At 40.1% G+C, this 19,369-nt stretch overlaps 1 protein-coding gene across 1 annotated transcript; it reads right to left on the bottom strand.

Moving 5' to 3' along the window:
• Window positions 1-2,823: 2,823 nt before the first annotated feature.
• CFI (complement factor I) lies at window positions 2,824-18,495 on the bottom strand. The gene is made up of 12 exons (XM_068402845.1): window positions 18,436-18,495; window positions 16,554-16,872; window positions 15,095-15,239; window positions 13,569-13,747; window positions 11,377-11,487; window positions 10,033-10,149; window positions 8,818-8,856; window positions 8,217-8,320; window positions 7,469-7,584; window positions 6,440-6,714; window positions 5,202-5,303; window positions 2,824-3,221 (listed from the first exon to the last, which is right to left on the bottom strand). The coding sequence occupies exons 1-12, from the start codon at window positions 18,493-18,495 to the stop codon at window positions 3,004-3,006; spliced, it is 1,785 nt and encodes a 594-aa protein (XP_068258946.1). The 3' UTR covers window positions 2,824-3,003.
• Window positions 18,496-19,369: the final 874 nt, after the last annotated feature.

The following is a 19,369-nucleotide window of genomic DNA, read 5'->3' on the forward strand; positions in this document are numbered from 1 at the left end:
TGTTCTGTGAGGGGACCTTTTCCAAACCTGCCCAGATCCGAACCGGGAGCGCAGCTGGCTGCCAGTAACGGGGCTGAGCAGGGCCCGGGAGGTACCGGTGCTATCAGACAATATGAAACCGCAGGACTTTCTTGTTTATAAAACCTTTATTTGATGACTGTGTTACAAGTGGTGAACTTGGCGTTGCTAAATGTGTAAGAGGCAGCAATAGCGTTTTGGAGGGGAAAAAAAAGGCTGATTTTTCTGGCCAGCCACTGAGGTACTGCGGCCTCGGCGCTGAGGGGAAGGAAGGGCAGGCTCAGCGCTGGCCGCGTCGGGCTGGGTTAGTGTGGGGGCTCAGAGCAAACTGCCCATGCGAGGTGCGTGCAGAAAAACACACACTGCTCCCCTTCGGTGCAGTCTGGGGGAGAACTTAGTTATAATACAGCTAGAAAAACATGACCTTTTGGAAAACGCACTCGTTTGGAAGTCAAAAATATTCAGTAGGGAGTAGGTACTTGAAATGTTAAAATTTTAACCTAATTTTATGATGATGTTCAATGTGAAGGAAACTGATCCAGTGACCTTTACACATCTGAGTGATTCAGTTTCAGGTAACATCATCAAATGTGCAAGACAGGGTTGTAAAAGAGGGAAAATGAAAGTATATCTATTAAACATTAAATGCCCAGTCTTGATTTGCTGAAAAGAAAAATCAGACCAAAATGAACTCGCTTGCTAAGCATCCTGGTTTTTTTAAATATGTATTAATTTTATATTTAAATTCTAGATGCTTCACAGATGAGCTAAAGTGGAACCATGTGGAAATTGTTTTAATTTTTGTAACGAAAGCTTTGTTTTAAGATGTGGAATCCCTCAGAACATAGTAATATTGGGCTTCAGGACTAAGTTAACTGTAAAGAGGAACAGGAAATGGAAAAAACTCCAGATTTCCATATTAACAGGCAGAGCAGAAAGATACGTGGTAAATATTCTACTGTTTTTTCTTTTCAGCCTCAGCATTTAATTATTTGTAGTTAACTGAAGAAATAGGTGGGAAAAGTTCTTTACAGGAACTAATTAAGTCAAACAAAAGAGGGAGCTCTTCCTGCACCCGTCCAGCTTTTCCGTATGATTACAAAGATCCTGATTCAGCAAAGTAGTCCTGTGTAGGAATATGCTTAAATGCAAGAAATAAGAATGCTAAGAATAGCAAGTCTTGGGGGTAGGGTATTAAGAGAAGCAATTCATACCCTTACTTTAGTTATTGGTGACTGACAGCGAGAAATTTATGCTGATGGGTTTTTTAGAAGACAGTGTAAGATGAAGAAAAGTTAATAAAAAAGTAACAATGTTGTCTGAAGCAGACTATGGTGAATTATAAAAAAAATCACCACCACAACAACCATGTCTTGTGAACAGATGCCATTTATTCAACAGGATAATTAATTGAGAGGAATAAAGTAAAATAGATATTAAAAACATTTGTAAATTAGAATCCAGTGAAGTATGTTCTAAAACAATTGAGCAGGTTGATAGAACTGATGGAGATGGTCCTGAAGACATTTGACAGTTTTGTGTTGAGGGTACCAATCCACAAACCAAATTCTAGTACTTCTAAAAAATTTTGTGCGCACTTTCTGTGCATAGCTCTTGCCGAATACGACATTATTGTGTATAAACTGACATTTTCTTATAGTGGGCACCATTACTACTGTCTAAAAATGAGCAGCTTGTGCAGTGGTCCTTCGGGGTGTGCTCCAGCACTGGCTTCCTTATTGTTATGTGGGCAGAACTTCCTCACGAGGTTCGTGAAAGCAGTAGGAACTTTCTGCTTAATTGTTCCATTTTTGTTGATGGCCCCTCGTCTTTGTCTAGTTCTGGGTCAGTTAAGGCAGTGGCAAAACTCCCCCTGACTGCACAGTGCAGGATCAGGTCCTTGGTGGTCTTTCTTTACGTTACTGTTTCACACTTCTGTATATTGGTGTAGGAAGCTTGTGCTAATTTGAGAATCTGGTTCTTTTTGTTGTTTTTTTTTAATGACTGGGAGTATTCATTTTTAACTTTAGATCTGTAACTTGTTTTTGTAGAATTAGGTCTATATGTATAATATAGAGACTTTTTAATTTTTATATATTTATATTGTTATATAAATTGTGTATATACACACACACACACACACACACAAACATGCAGTAAAACCCTACTTGATGTTAAGAGTTTTTTGGATACCAGAAATACATATACACACAGAGAACTTAAGATAGTAAAGATGCTTTTTATTTAAGTTGAAGATGCAATTTTAAAATCCTTTGTTGTTTATGACCAGCTGCAGTTAAATTAAAAGAACTTAGAGCTACAAAAATTGCCCCAAGGTAGATGATCAGATGAGGTATATTACATAGCTAAAAATTGTCTGAGTTTGTAGCTGAAAAACTACCACCAGAGTTATTATTTGGGTAACTGTTGCATTACAACAAATCTCATGATCATCGTCCATCTGAGAATTAATAGATGGTCTGAAGTCTGCTTTCACAGTAAGCCTAACGGATCAACTGCCAAGCAAGACAGCATCCTGAAGGTTTCTAGTGACCTACACCTTGAGATGATGGAAGTTCTTTAAAGTACTCTGGTTGCTGTCTTTTCTGTGAAGTTCACGTATTGTCAGTGCAATCATTTTCCAACCACTGCTTTCAGTATGGTTGTCCATTTTAAATAAACAAACAACTGCAATTGAAATGCAACGTGAAATGTGGGAAAAAAACAAAGTAACAACAAGAAACAGATATTTTTATTCCCTTGCTTTTATCAGAGACTTTGTTGCGGACTCATGTGACTGTAAAATTCTCTTCCTGCAGGCTTCTGCGAAATTGTGGTATTCATAGAGCTTTAAGAATTTTCAAAATATATTCTTTAAAGATCTGTACTAATAGTTGCTAAGTTAATGTGGCTGCTGATTGTAAAAAAGGACTAGTGTTCATTTTTGCATGGGTGATAAGAAGGAAGTATTTAATTTGCCGAGCTTTAGATATTATACCGTGAAATGAGACTCCTTGTCACATGATGGCTAATCCAATCATAATAGCTGGCGACTTTTGTGTACACACCAGGGTGACCAGCTTCCCCACAGTTCTCACCCCAGCTCACAATACCCCAGACATACGCCACATTTTCTGCATCAAAACAGACCAAGGGTCCTCCTGAATCACCTTTGCAACTGTCTATGGAGCCATCATAAGTACCTGAAGCAAAAGAGGAAACAAAAAGCAAAAATAAGTTCATATACAAGCTAGCACAGACAAAAGAACTCAGGAGGCTTTTCAGGTCCATGTTGCTTCCTGACAGATATTTGCCTAATGGTCACCAGTAAAGGAGGTTCCTAACCTCTTCGGTCTATCACTTCTCATTTCTTTTTAAGTGCGGGGCCTCTCTTTACATTTGTGGCCCAAATTCTCCTCATTTGCTTTGATGTCAGTGATGTGAGTCTTGTTTTACCCTGTGCAACAGAGAAGAATTCAGCCATATTGCCCATTATACCATTAGAAGTAGCTCACAAAAAGTGAACAAAAGCGGGATGAAAAAAGTAAAAATATTTGTAGGCCAATTCCCATGGAAACGAAGCTGTTGTAATATGTGTATGTCTACGCGTCTGCCTTTGGTGTCCTCTCTACCCAATAATTCATTGGCTGGTTTCATCGGAGGTATACAGAGAGGCAGAGGCCTCAAAATTATTTTCTCTACCAGCTTTATGAAAATAGGTGGGCACGTACAAGAAGGAGAGCATGTGAATGCTGGGGTGGGAGGGAGAGCAACTGTCTGTAAGTGCCCTCACTGCAAGGGCTTGGTCACAGTGTGGACCTTTTCCAACACCAGATAGTGGCCCTGAGGCACAAGCGTGTAGGATCCAGTGCGCTTTGTAAGTTTCAGTGCTCGTGGAACTACTTGTTTGCAATTCAGCAAATATAGTGCTCATGAAAAAATGAATTAAGAATGTAGGATGTGATATAAACAGAAATACTGCTACAGAGCTAGAATGAGATTTATGCTTTGTCCTATATACTCAGTAAAAGTTTATTAATTTCTAACACCCTTACTACACTTTTCTGCTTGGTTGATTGACCTAGTGTGAAGGAACTAAGCATGAGTCTCCCAAGTTTTTAAAAATGTAACCTTTTTCTGGAATCTCTACATTACTGAGAAAGAGTTTTGTGAACTTTTCAGAGTTGGAATTACTAATCCTATAAAACAAGATTTTATTGCCTTTACTCAGTTTAATTAATATCTGCTTGTATAACTAACTCCCATGGATACTAGCCCTTAATTCCAAAGTTTGTATCTGCATCAGGGAGGGGAAGCTAACCCTAGATACCCCTTTTCTGATGTTGTCCCATGTGATACTGTCTTTGTTCCCTCCTGGTAAAGTATGATCACTTGAAATACATTGAAGATCAAGGAGATAACTTACGGAACTTGCACAGTAGACAACCCAGTATCTTATAGATGTCACGCTGAATTTATCACAAATGATTTGGCTTTCGTATCTGTTTTTTATTTTTCTCATTAAGTAGTTTGTTTAAATACTGCCTTTACTTTTCGATTTAAAGAACAGTTGAAACTATTTGCCCTGTAAGTTGAATACTCATTGCTCTTTTAGTCATGCATTTGGCAATACCTTTCGTTACTTGAGAAGCAAAAAATGTGTATTCAAAATCCTTATTTTAGTACTAGGAGTGACAACCAGTTTCCTGGCCAGACTAATCTTAGTTTGAAAAGTTAATTGTGTTTTTCCTGGGGTGCAGTGTGGTAGTAGCAAATGTCTAAGCAGATGAATAGTCACATTCTAGTCAACGGGACTACTGATGTGCTCTAGGACAGGCATTTGCTTAAGTATGTTGCTGAGTCAGAATCAACTATAGTAAAGGTAGGAAGTTCAGTGGGCTGTAAAGTGCTTGTGTATCTAGAAAACGTAACTCAAATTGCATGCTGAAATTTGCCCACATAATCGTAGAAACTTGGCATACTGTCATCTTAACTCTGTTTATAAATACGTGTATAATGGTGGATGCATCTGGGCTCCAATGGGTAACATTTTGCTAATGGTGATGCTGTGGCAATCGATCTATTGTCTTTCCCAAGTCTAAAAGATTCCCAGCCAGTATCTCTGACCTTATAAACAGTGGGTTTGATTTTAGAGAAATTATAGTAAGAAAATTGATGCTTGCCTGCACATGCCATTTTTTTAAAAAATCGTCCTGGATACAGTTCAGAACAATTCTGAAATAAATTAACATTGCCCCACTTGAGGGTAAATTGTTTGGTATAACCTAGAAAAGAAAACAATAAACTTTTATAAATTAAAAATGGTAAGTACATATTAGACACTTTTATATCATAAATTGAAAGTTATATATTTGCTTATCTGCAGAATATAATCTTCAATGTTATAAACCAGATACTTAAACTGCCACTAACGCTTACCCCACATGAATTGCAATACATTGGCCATATACTTGAAAATAAAAGCAGAGTGATTTAATTGCAGTGTTAAATACAGTACTTTCATTTTCTGACATTTCCACCCTTTGCGTTTGCTTGTCTTCCTCAGTTTTTTCTGTGTTTTCCATATCAAGGTTTTCAGACACTGGGAAACTGGTATATTGTCGTCTATGAAATGGAGATGTGGCTCTTATCATCCTTGTTACCTTTTTTCCAATTCTACTCTATCTTTTTGGGATGAGTGGACCAGATATTGAAGATATAGGTGAACTATGTATTCACAAGGTTAAAGAGATTCTCTGTTTTGTTCTCTGTCCATTTGCTAGTAATTCCCAACTTTGCATTTGCTTTATGGACTGCTACCAAGTATGGACAGGAGAAGCCTCACAACCAGTATGTGGTAGCTCCAACGCCAGGCTGTAATCACCGCGATACAAAACAAATGCTTCCCAAATCTTTGAAAGCATGATTACATACGGCTTATCTGTCTCTGTGCAACTTTCTCTGGGCTAAACTCAAACATGGCTGAGACAAGATGTGCTGAGTTTCATACCTGTTGGCTGCAGCTCAGATCCTCTTTGGCAGGGGACAGAGGATGGGCTGTGACTATGGGCCACTGTGAGCTACTAACCGCCACTTGTTAAATATCATTACCAGGTCTCCACGACTAATATAAATCTGAGATTGGCAAAAGGTACATTTCTTATTGTCAGGGTTGTTTTCAACCAGGGGTGTCCTCCAGATCAATTCACTAAGTGGCTGAAACAGCAGAGGAAGCAGTACGGAAAAGAGAACCAACAGTGACAGCCGAATGTCGAACCGCAGCCGACATTTTCTGTACTCAGCTTCTTCTGAGTCCTTTGTGCTTAACTGCTCTTCAGCCTTTTCAAAATGAAAGCTTGCCACAATTAGAAAATGAGTGATACAAATAATACATTCTTGTAGTAAGCACTAAAGCAAATACCTTTCTCTAGTCCCCATCCAGAAACCTTGCATCTGTCACCAGTCTTGAACATATACTCTGACCAGGGGATACAGGCAGGTGTGCTGTATTTCAGGGAGCATTCTCCTTTCCCAAAACCTTTCAGCTCCAGCAGAGCAATGTCATTTTCGTAAGTTGACGCATTATAATTTTCATGGATTATCAGTTGTTTTAGTCTGAAAGTATCTGTCTCTTTGTCGTACAGTATTGTATCCAACAGTCCAATCCAGATACGGTACAGATGAACTCGACTTGCCCTGGAAAAAAACAGTGAAATAAAATATATTTTGGTACTTAAGGCAAGCACTGTACATTTCAACTAGCTATAAACTTTTGCATTTTATCAAAGTTTCTCTAGAATAAAAATTCATATTATATACATGTAGTTTCTTTCTGGACTTGTTGTCCAGGTTTTTCTGAAGTGTAGCAAATGCAAGGCAGATGACACACACTGCTGAGTACTGTGATTAATACAGAAAAAAAGTATTAAAGGCCAGCCTCTGTGTTTAGTGCTGTGACAAAGAGAAAGCAGGCGCTTATGCCTCTCTGATTTCAAGTGAAAGAAGAGTGAGCAGATGTGGATGGGATGCTGGGACTGGCAAATCTTCCCTGTTTGGTCTTGCTTGTTCTGCGGAATATATGACCCTAGGGACATTCTCAGGGAATAGATCCTGGACTTCCCCCAGGTAGAGGTGGGGAAGAGAGGAAGTCCCTTGTATTTCCCTTTCAGGCAAAGTGGTTACAGTGAACCTTTCCTGCCTGCCTACTATCTGACTCAAGAATGCCGTGTCTCTTCATACTCATCATTACTTTTTTCATCTTTCTATTCACTGCCAAAATATTCTACTTTCTCTGAATCTTCCCCCTCGTTAATGTGGGTGAGTCAGTGTTTTAAATTATTTTATTCAATAGGCAAATAGGAATTAGCAAAAGGTAGCTAAGAAAGGCAATAATAACCAAATCAATCTTTCTGCCTTGCAGGAAGAAAATTTCCCAGTTTGTTGGTTTTACCTGACACAGTGTGCAGCAGTCAGAACCCAACAGCCACCAATATAAACCCCTCCACAGAACACTGTTGCACCTTCAATGCCAGTTTCTTTAATTGCCACTTGCCAAGGGAATTCACCCTATTCAAACAACAAACACACAAGTAATGTGAAATCATAATAATTGTACTATTTTTAGTGCATAAAGGGAAACACACTTCTTGGTATCACCTCATCTCCTTGACTGTATCTGATTGTAAATAAAACATCTGCTATCCACAAATTGTGAAATGAGCTCCATCTGATATAAAGGATATATGTTCTAAAATGCAGTAATTTTGTTCAATCTTCTGACTTTGTGCGATGCCTCCTTCTCTCCAGTTTTCTGTCATGAAACCCCTTGTAGCCAGAGAAACAGATGTAGAATCTGACCTGGTATGATTAAGTATAGCATTTTTGACTGTATTCTGTTTCAAAGGCACAAATTTAAATTCCATTTTGTCAGAATTATTATTTCTAGCTATAGTATTAAGTATTTTGCTGAATCATTTTCAATGTGTACTTGTACTGTAATGCTCAATTTTGCAACCCTGTATTTTACTTTGTAAATTGTGCCTCTCTTTACTTTTGTTCAGTGCAATGCCACTACTGCTGCAAAACATGAAATTAGTGTTGTAGCTGATTTTGTTTTTTCCGTACATTTTAACAGAAGGACAGTAATGCCCATTTAAATTGATGCTGAATGAACTCATATCTGATAGGGGTTTTTTTACCTTTCTTGCAGTCTTTCCACCTATGATTCTTTTCCGTCGAGTTAGTGTGTGATTTGTAAGACCACAGTGTACTTGGGGAAGAAGTGTCTTTATCATTTTTCTTTCTTTAACAAAAAGGAAAAATGTGTCTCAGAATTCAGGTATCCATTCTCTCTGTTTGGAGACAGGTTTATCTTTATCTTGAAAATTTGAGTGCTGTGAATATGCCAGTAGCTGAAGTAGCAGGGAAGCAAAGAACAAAAATTTTGGCGTCTGTTTTTGCTTTGAAGATTGTTTGTGTCTTAGCATCACATTACTTCTCTTCATTTTCCACTGCTGCTTGCATTCAGGCAAATAATTTTAAAGCAGTTTCCCTAGATTCGCTGGGAGTTTACTTTCACCAGTTGCCAAAACATGTAGATATGGGTCCTCAGCCAGCATAAATTATTATGGCATTCTTAAAATTAGTGGAAAGCGAGACAAATAGTAAGCCCCAGAGTGTATATTACTAAATCACAAAGTCCAAATATCTGAGTGTCCTGGATCTGGCCAGCTGGCTGGTAGCTAGAAAGCCACTAATTAGTGGGTATGCTGTTGTTTTTGGAGGGTTAGTTACACTTACCTTCATCCATACTGTGATTTTCAGCACCTTTGTCTTTGCCTGTAGTAGAATATCAGAATACTAAAAATATTGGCAAACATTTAAATTTTTTCTATTACTTGAATATATGTTTGTGTGCCAGAATCATGGTACACATTTTAAATGCATAAGGGCACACCATTTCACGTGGACAGCAATACTCTCTCAGCCAGATGCCTGCTCTTTCCTTTCCTACTAGACACTCTGTGGCTGCCTCAGCCTACAGATGACCTACATCCAGCATACTTATTTGTAACTACATGACATCTACTCTGCTTTCCATGCCTGGGGAGCCCTTCTGCAAAAAAAACCCTGAGAAATGGCCTGTTTTTTTGTTTTTTTGATCTCTAAAGTGATACCGCATTCTGCTCCACCAGGGAACAACAGAAAGTCCTCCTCCTACCCCATCAACCTTTTGGAGCTTTCTAGAGCCCAAAGGAGCATTAGGTAACAGGATTTTTTTCTCAATTTAGATGATGCTGTTGCGTATGTTGTGCCTCCTTTAACAGGGTAAAGGAGGGTATTCAACATAAAAGGTAAATGAAATGCTTCCTGAATCTGGTTTGTCAGCTTTTATTCAAACAAAATGCCCATTGAATTCAGTTCCCAAATGGAGGTTGAGGACTGGGTCTGTTCTCATGTTACTGACAGTAATGTTTACATTTAGAGTTCAGTTTACTTTATCAATTACCATTTACCAATAGTGTTTACTTTTTGGCTTTAGACTTTGTCTCTTATCAGAGCAAGGAAAAACACTCTAATTTCAAAACAAAACAAAATCTTTTCAACAGAGAGAGGAACAGCACAGAAGAATTACTATATTGACAAACTAGCTGAATTCCTCCTTTGTGAGGAAAATATTCCTGCCCGTCCTGTCTATGCTTTCTTCACAAATAGGGGAGACCAGTTTGATAGATGTCTACGTCAGCAAAAGACATAATCTGCCTAAGCCTCCTAAAACATCATCTGTTTCTTCCTTGCTTTAGTTTTCTTGCTGTTCTTTTCTAGAAGGAAAGGGAGGAAAATTATGTAACGTTTTCTTCCTACTATGCATAACATAACATTGGGAAGACTAATTCTTGCATGCATTTTGGTTTTGCTAATCTGTTAAATAATTTAATAATATCATTGTGTAGTCTCCAGTTATAATTGAGCAGAATGAAAGGAAAGAAACAAAAACATCTGTCAGAAGGAAACCTTCACAGAGAACTTGAGCTTCATCCTCTCCTGTGAGGCAGTCAATTTCTTTGTTACAGACATTCTTATTTGGAATACAGATATTTGACCGACAGTGGAAACTGTTGTCTCTGCACTCTGTAACACAGGAGAATTACAAATGTAAATCACAGGATCATATGATTCAGCAACCTCACATAGTTAGAGAGCTTTTTAAAATATACACAATATAATATCCATGTTATGGGGGACTTGGCTGTTCATAAATAGGTCACAAAAGCAGACTCTGTAAGTGTAAAATGAAATGAATACTTGGCTCTAAAATTTCTTCTAGAATTCTTGATTATATGAAATGTTATTATAAACACGAGAACGCCCCTTCCTTTTAATTCTTGTGATCACTTTGTTTGTTAACAAAAGCAAAGCAGTGCTTGAATTATGGCAGGTTTTTTTGAGCTACTTTATAATTTTATGTCAATCTAAGTATATATGTCTTTAATAGAAAATAAGATAGTTCTCTAAAAGTATCCAGATATCCCAATATGATCCAAAGACCACTGAACTCAGTTGAAATACATCTTTTGATTCCAGGATGCATTGTTTTCAGCTCATACAGCTGAAACAGCACTATTTTTGTCAAGTGGAATCTGAATAAATGTTCTCTAAATATATGAAGCCACAGGTATTTATTACTTTTTCCTAAAATGTTTGTGACTGTGTTTCCACGATTATCAGGTTAAATTTACTGACAATTGTAAAACTACAAAATTAAAGTTATTTAGGGATAGTGATGGGATTTGTAACCCACATTATCATTTGGCACTTGAAACCCAACTTCTGAAAGTATTCTCCTGCATTCAGGTCATGCTAGATCCATTCCTTCTTTCTAACCAAAATTGTTATAGCTGGATGCTGAAAGAATGACTGGTCATGAACAAGCAGTGTGACAGGAACTGTTCACAGATATTCTATGGATAATCTTGCATTAGCAATAAATTTAAGAGAGATCTTACTTTGGTTTAAAGACAGTTCATTGGAAAAACAGTGTATTTTTTAATTACTATTGATTTTTCTCAACTAAAAATACATTTTAATTCTAACACAGCTCATTTTTTTTTGTATCAATGTTTATCAGCCTCCTAAATAATCTCATTGTATTTCCTCATCCTCTGAGGAAATCCAGATTCTCAGAGATCACTTGCCTGCTTCAAAAAATTATACTTTTTTTTGCACTTGCATATACATAAAGTATGGTTTGATTGCTTTAATGTAGTGACTTATTGGAAAAGAGACTTTAGCTGTTACATCGCTGTAAAAATTCTTTTTTAAAACGATTTTGAAACAGCTGAGAAAGGAAATTATTACCTTTACAGCACAGTTCATCGCTTAGGTCTCCACAGTCATTGATTCCATCACAGGTTTTATTCAGAGAAATGCACTTCTTGTTGACACAATGAAACTCACCATCTGAACAAGCTGTGCAGCACGATGAAAATGAAATTAGTGTGGAAATGTCTATAGGTTCACAACTGCCCACAGAAATATTCTGCTTGTGCATTTTATTCTATTAGCAGTTTGGCCTATCAACAGTAGGCATTCTGGGGCCTGGTAATCACAGAATCACAGAATCAATCAGGTTGGAAGAGACCTCAGGGATCATCGAGTCCAACCGTTGCCCTGACACCACCCTGTCAACTAGACCATGGCACTAAGTGCCATGTCCAGTCTTTTCTTAAACACATCCAGAGATGGTGACTCCACCACCTCCCTGGGCAGCCCATTCCAATGTCTAATAACCCTTTCTGAAAAGAAATTCTTCCTGATGTCCAACCTGAACCTCCCCTGGCGAAGCTTGAGGCTGTGTCCTCTTGTCCTATCGCTAGTTGCCCGGGAGAAGAGGCCAACTCCCACTTCACTACAACCTCCCTTCAGGTAGTTGTAGACCGCAATAAGGTCACCTCGGAGCCTCCTCTTCTCCAGGCTAAACAACCCCAGCTCCCTCAGCCGTTCCTCATAGGTCAGACCCTCCAGACCCTTCACCAGCTTGGTCGCCCTCCTCTGGACTCACTCCAACACCTCAACATCTTTCTTGAAGTGTGGGGCCCAGAACTGGACACAGTATTCAAGGTGCGGCCTCACCAGTGCCGAGTAGAGAGGGACGATCACTTCCCTAGACTGGCTGGCTACACTATTCCTAATAGAGGCCAGGATGCCATTGGCCTTCTTGGCCACCTGGGCACACTGCTGGCTCATGTTTAGCCGGCTGTCGATCAGCACCCCCAGGTGTTTTTCCGCCAGGCCGCTTTCTAACCACTCTTCCCCCAGCCTGTAGCGCTGCGTGGGTTATTGTGGCCAAAGTGTAAGACCCGGCACTTGTTCTTGTTGAACCTCATGCCGTTGGTCTCGGCCCATCTATCTAACCTGTCCAGATCCCTCTGTAGGGCCTTCCTACCCTCCAGCAGATCGACACTGCCACCCAGCTTGGTGTCATCTGCAAATTTGCTGAGGGTGCACTCAATCCCTACGTCTAGATCATCTATAAAGATATTGAACAGCACCGGCCCCAGAACTGAGCCCTGGGGAACACCGCTAGTGACCGGCCGCCAGTTGGACTTTGCCCCATTCACCACCACTCTCTGGGCTCGGCCATCCAGCCAGTTTTTAACCCATTTAAGAGTCCACCCATCCAAGCCCCGGGCAATGTAAATAGGAATCTTTTTTATTGTTTTAATCACCTTCTCATCAAGCTTTCAATGTGACTACTTATTTTCCTCCTCCAACTTGCAGTAGCCTGGCAAAAGGGAACTTCATTTTTTCTAGACAAGGACTAAACCTGAAATGATCGGTTCAAACCCACTGTAAATTATTCAAGTGATTAAGATGATGGATGTTCCCACTCTAAAAGGAAGTCATCAAGAGTCTGTGAACTCCTACTTTTGCAGCATAAGAAAAAACTGAGACAATTCATAGCTCTCCTAACCAGCAGCATCTCAGGCTGATGCTTATCAGTGCCAAAGAAAGCCCACTACAGAGAAGAGAAAGCTGTTAGAAGCCAAAGCAAGGACTTGATTCCCATTATATCAGTGAGAAACTGAGTAGTCCCGAAACTCCCCAGGAGACACGAGCAGTCCCGCTATAGTCATGCTTGTCTGGCTACAGTGCTACTAGTGTCCTAATTGATCTCCCTCATAGACAAAGCAGTGAGTAGGAAGCTAACCTGGGAGAGACAAGACTTGGGGAAGACAATATACCTTGGTACCCTTGGAAGGGATGGGGGAACAAACAGAACCATGGGTGAAATATATTTACTTTTGGGAAATACCTGTAAAAATACTTAAGGAGCAAAAGTGATTTTCCAAACTCATAAACTCAAGACTGCCTTGCGTCAAGAATGCCTCAATTGTCTTAAGGTCTGCAAAAGGATTATTTAAAAAAATCAAAAGGTTTCAGTGCAGGTTTGCTGTGGCTGAGAGTTCAGCAAGCTAGGTCCTAATTATTTTTAAAAATCTTAAAATGTGAGAACCCCAAATAGATATAAAACTAAAAAACCTACTAACCTCTGAGATTTTCATGGCACTGGAGGCTAACAAGTCCTTCATTGCTATCTCTTGATTTCATCTCTATGTGACATTCAGCAAGACTTGTTTCTAGGCCCCTGCAAGTTATTTGTAGACAGCGCAACGAATTTAAGGCAGATTCTGTGATTCTGGAATTGGCTTGGTAATATTCAGCACCTCTGTGAAGATACAAATAATAATAACAAATTATAGCATTTCACAATGGATTGTCCACTGTTTTTATTGTTTACAATTTGTATCATCTTCCTCAGTGTTAAAGAATTTTGGTCATGGCTAAGAAAAAGAGTAGACTTCCCATGGAATCGTCTAGGGGTTAGAAGGAGATGTTTACTTTGGAAGAAAAAGTAAAACAAAGTGCTAATTTTTGCAGGTTGCTGCACAGAACTGTCCCCAAATCCATACGTAGCTCTATGACAGTCACTGTGTATCACGATGGATAGAAAAGTCTCCTTATGTAGCAAAACTCCTAAGCTCAGATATCTCTATCTCTGCGTGGACACAGGTGAGCCATAATTTGGAAACCATCCTGCGAGGGGTCGAGTATCCTTGATGTCATCAAAACCGATGTATATTGAGGAAGCTCAGGCCACGGCAAGGCTGGGATTAGTAAGCTTTATCTCCCTTGGTTTTACCTAAGCAGTATCCTCCTAACAGCGTATGTGTCCCCTACCTTAAAGAAATATGGATCGAGTAAATAAGTAACTAGAGAGGCTTACAATAGGACTCCAGGGCTGAATGCTCTGTCCCAGGACAAACCCTTCTCTGCTATCTAAAGAGATACTGATCAGGAATAGGAAATATTTACTTCTTACCTAAAGGGAACAATTTAGGGCAATGCAATAGCATTTTTAGTCTTCAGGTAGGTTTGGGGAGGCAGCCCTACCTGACTAAGTTACATTAGTTGTATATGTGTAAAATTATTACATGCAGGATATAGAGTTGACTCTTCATGAGGAGATGAATGTGCAACTCCGGTCATCTGTGTGGTCGCACAAAAAAGAACAAGCTCTGTGTGGCTTCAGCCATCCCTGGGGCCAAACCAAGCGATGGCAGCAGGGGCAAGGGGAGAAGAAAAAAATGTGTTCTGGTTCTTGTTAGTCTGGCTGGTGCAAGTGGCAAAACAGACCTGTACCCTGCTGTCAGCTAGCGTAAGAAACTTTTCTCTGCATACAGGTTATTGCTCAGAGCTACTTGGGGATGGTCCGTCAGTGCACTTTCCCTTACACAGACCTGAGAGAAAACCTCTGCACTGGTCTTCAGCTTTATTTTAAAAGTAAAACAATTATGGTTTGTATAGTTGCAATCTGTAATAGAACACAGAAATCTATATTTTGGCTTTCACTCTCAGGTGTCAATTTAAGAATCTTTATCAGAATATTGTAGCTAATATATTGTTCTTGAGTTTTCTGTCTTAACTGTTGGCTGACTGTGACTGACACTTATGTAAGCATCGCTACTTCTTCAGATCCCTTGCAGTTATCCTGAGATAAATTCCCCAAACTTACGAGTCAAAGCCAAGGTGCCTGCAAGCCACATTTGCTTCATTCATAGTCCACTCACTATCACATACAAAAATGTCATTCTTTCGATTCACAGGTTTTACTCGAAGCAAACTTGAATCTCCATGGCCCACAGAGATTGAAAATGTTTCTAAAAAAAAAAAGAGAAATAAAAAAAATCCCCCCCCAAAATCATATTAAATAGATGTATCCAGTGGAAAGACAGCACAGAAACACATCAGGACTAATTTTGCATTGACAGACAAAGTTCATATGGAAAGAACAGCAGACTGAGAATCAGAAGCTTCAGGTATTATTCCTGATTTTTCTGAGGATTGACTTTGCGGCTTTGAGCTGCCACTTTTTCAAAATATACCAGTTTCAGGACAAATGAGGGTAATCGTTCCTATCCCGTAAGAGTACCTGGAGGTCTTCGAGGAAAGGTTGCATCTCTATAATGACTTTCATTAGAGGACTTTTGATAACCAACCAGTTACTTTTCAAGTGAGATGGCCAGATCCTGCTTCTATTACCTGTGTAGCAAAACTTCCGCTGTTTGCAGTGGAGCTGAAGTCCTCAGCTTAACTTAGTGAAGCCGTACAGAGAGCGCACCAGGAACACACAGAGGCTCTCTGATCCTTTTCAGTGGAACAAGGAGAACTGAATTTTGCCACCCTGAGGGTGATGGGCTGAGATGCTGCTTCTGTGGGGAAAGGGAGGGATGGTACTGGGACAGAGACTGGGCAGGAGAGCCCTGGGCCTGGCTTGCTGCTCCTGCTGCGTTTGGTGGAGGTGGGGCTGGAGCACAGGTAGGAACAGCGACTGCTACTGCTAAGAGGCCACCTGCCTAGTTAGCAGGAGCCATTTCTCCCTGTACTCAGATGGAAGTCGAGCTGACAAAGCAGCTTGGTGCAGCCTAAAAAGCAGTTGAAAACAAACAGCTGCTTGTCAGTGCACAAACCATTGCTGGTTTGCGGGGCAAGAGCTTTCTGTTTTGATGAAATCCACAGGGTGAAGATGATTGAGGTGAACATGGCTTACCTCCTCCCCATGCCCTCCCTCCTCAGCAGCTTGACTCCATTCCTTGGACTCTTGCTCCTGTGAGGTCTGTCCCTCTCTGAAAGATACCCTCTCTGCTAATGTTCTCAGCAGGCCCTCTCCCACTGTGCCTCCCACCATAGTCAACACCCTGCTTGGAAACCTGTCTGCTCTCTCCTATGTCTATTTCTTCCCTTTCTACCTGATGATTTGAGCAACCTAGCAGCAGCAGTGTGACCTGGGCCTGTCAATCACTTTATTTTAATGAAAATCAACAGATACTGCCCATTTTCAATGACTTCTCATTTTCTGTTTCATGTTCCTACTAGTGCAAGGATGTGAACAGACTTTCTGAGCTGTAAATAGTAAGCATCTCCTTGGCCACAAATGACTGACTGATACATTTTGGAAAAGGTGGTGTTAATACCTTCAGACATGCATTTTCCCTTGTGCAGAAACTTTGCTTCGGGACGTTGACACTCATAGCTCTTCAGGTGACAGTAAGTATGGAAGTGCTTTCCATTGGTAGAACAAACTGAAGAGCCATTCTTTGGGCACTGGTAGGGAAGCTTACAAAGGCATTTTCCCTCCACACATCGTTCCCATGGGTGACAAAAAACTTTCTCACAGGACTTGTGTGTGTATTGGTTGCTTAAGCATTCTCCTATGAGGTAGGTGTCTTGCTCAGCTGGCTGGGCAGGCTCAACCTGCTGCAACTGGTTTTCTTCAGCATTAGATGCTGCATTCTGCAAGGCACAAAATAAAAAAAAAAGGGGAGTAAGACTAGAATTGCACCAAGACTTCTGCAGATCCCTTTACTGACCTCAACAAAGTGTTCATTCATAAGCCTTTTCCTGTCTTAAGAGCACAAAGGTGTTAAATATAATTTATAGTGTTTATTCCCTTGTCTTTGGCCACCTCATCTTTCTCAGTTTTTCTGAACATTTTTTTTCCTTTTTGATCATTCACCTGGTGTGATCTTCGCTCCTACTGGTGTACCACAAACTTTGTACTCTTTACTCTTCAAACATCAGCTAAAGTGCACAGCAGATTATAAACATTTTTAAGCCAATGGTTTATAACACAGCAATGGGATTGTAAGAAATCAAAACATAAGGGGATGTAAACACCAGAAAAATAAAATAAATAGCAGCTTGTTTTTTTCTGAGACTTTTTAATTGGCTTGGTTGGCTTTGGGTTTAATGAACTACTTAGAAGCAAATAAATCTGAAATTAATGCTTTGTTTCACCATGTGACTGCTAAAGTAACAAGTATCTTAAATAAATTTGAAAATTAAGTGCCCTTCCTTATCAGCTCTTTTCCTGTATCTTGCACAGCAGTGGATTTGCAGCGTGGTTCCTGATCATCCCTGGACTGCAAGTACAGATTCTGACCCTCCGTCCGACTGCCTCTAGGTGAGTGACTGCACCTGCGTTTGTGCAGCTCTCTGGTGACTTTGTTGCTGTCTGACTGGTTTTGCTTACTATGGGTAGGAAGAATGTTGAAACATAAAAAATATATATGGATGGACTTTGCATATAAATGGGAGAGAAAAGTTAGTCCTCAAATGTGATTTATCAGCTTTGACTCTGTCAACTGAAACAATAGAACTGAAGTTTAAAGTTCTTGTGAAGAACTCCTGTCCATAGTAAAGTCAGCGGGGATGTTGTTGGGGCAGAATTTAATCCGACAAACCCCCTTTTAACGGTTGCATAATCTTACTAAATTCTTCCTGCTGTTCTCAGGTCAGTAGAATCCAAACTGTGAGCCAGATCCGGCTTGGCGTAACTCCCATATCGTACTAGGCATTTCTCCTGAATAAAGAACAAAAGGTGCTGATTTTTATCTAAGGGTTTCTCTAAAAGACTCGGGGCATGCTGAATGCTCAAGCGCAGATGGGCTTCCTCGGGCACTTCTGCCAGAAGAGCTTCCGCAGCAAACCTTCAGGCAGTACAATATACCATGTTGCCACGTTAGAAGACTCTAATGTCATTTCTCAAAAAAGGGGGGCAAGGAAAATTGCAGCACCTTTATGTGGTCAACCATGCTTGCAAATTGGGCTTAGGATAGGATCACAATTAAAATCTTTTCCAGAAGCCTGTTAGCATAAACCCCAGATACAATCAATACATCAAAGAGAAAGAGCAAGCTTCAAACATTCAAGCTGGGCTCAAACAAATGTATGAAACACAAACACTATGAAAGGAAACTTAAAAAAAATCAACTGGTTTTGCTTTTGTAACAATAGACTGCTTTTTAACTGTTTTTTTTAATAAATTACTGCTACCACAATAAAATAAATTCTTACCTCTGATCCACAAAAACAAAAGGGAGACAATAAAACCAAGAAAACTGGGGCCTGTCGCATGATGAAATTTTATCTCTCTTTGTAGACAAATTCCTCTGGCCAGGATTCTTTTGAGTGTCAGTTGTTAGATCTGTGTTTAATTTTTAACCATTAGTAAAATATTTTAAAGTGTGTTTAGAAATAAAGTACAGGAGCCTCAACTATTAACCGATAAATCCGATCTCTCGAAAAGGATCCCGCTTCAATTTAACTGGTTGTACTGTAAGTGCAAGATGAGATAACAAACATAAAGCCCTTAAAGTAAATGATTATAAAGGAAGCACTTATTAAGGTTACACATTTCCTTTCTTTTGCCAGAGGAGACTGATTGAATCATCACCTGGTTCTCCTGATTGTAGGTGTTCATCTTTGCCAGATTATTGTAAAAGATAAATGTTGTTTTTATATAAGAGATATGTATGTCTTCATATATATATATGTCTTCATATATATATGAAGAGAAAGGAAAACACTCCTATCCATGTAGCGTCCATTATATACCTGGGGATTACAAGCTCATATTACGCGATTTGTATACAGAATTTTAAAGTATTTGACAAATGCTTGCAGCACTCTTCTGAGAGTCCGTTTCCAGGAAGACTTTAATTACAGCCAGCAGAACCGAACCGCCCCCTCCCCAAAGCCCCGTGCAGCCCCCCGGGCGGCAGCAGAGCAGAGCAGCTCCGCCGCGCTCGGGCTCGCAGGCAGAGGCAGTCTCTGTGCCTCGTTAGCAGGCTGGTGAGGGCACGCGCACACCGGTTTTGGGGCTCCGCGTGTCACACCCGTGCACCCAGACCCAAACAAGGCTCCGACCGCGGGTGCAGACGCGCGTCCATCAGGAGGAGGCCGGGGTGAGGCACGAGCAGCCGAGGCGGCGGCCGGCAGGCACAGCAGC

Source organism: Nyctibius grandis, chromosome 6 (genome assembly GCF_013368605.1).
Source record: "Nyctibius grandis isolate bNycGra1 chromosome 6, bNycGra1.pri, whole genome shotgun sequence".
NCBI lineage: Eukaryota > Metazoa > Chordata > Aves > Nyctibiiformes > Nyctibiidae > Nyctibius > Nyctibius grandis.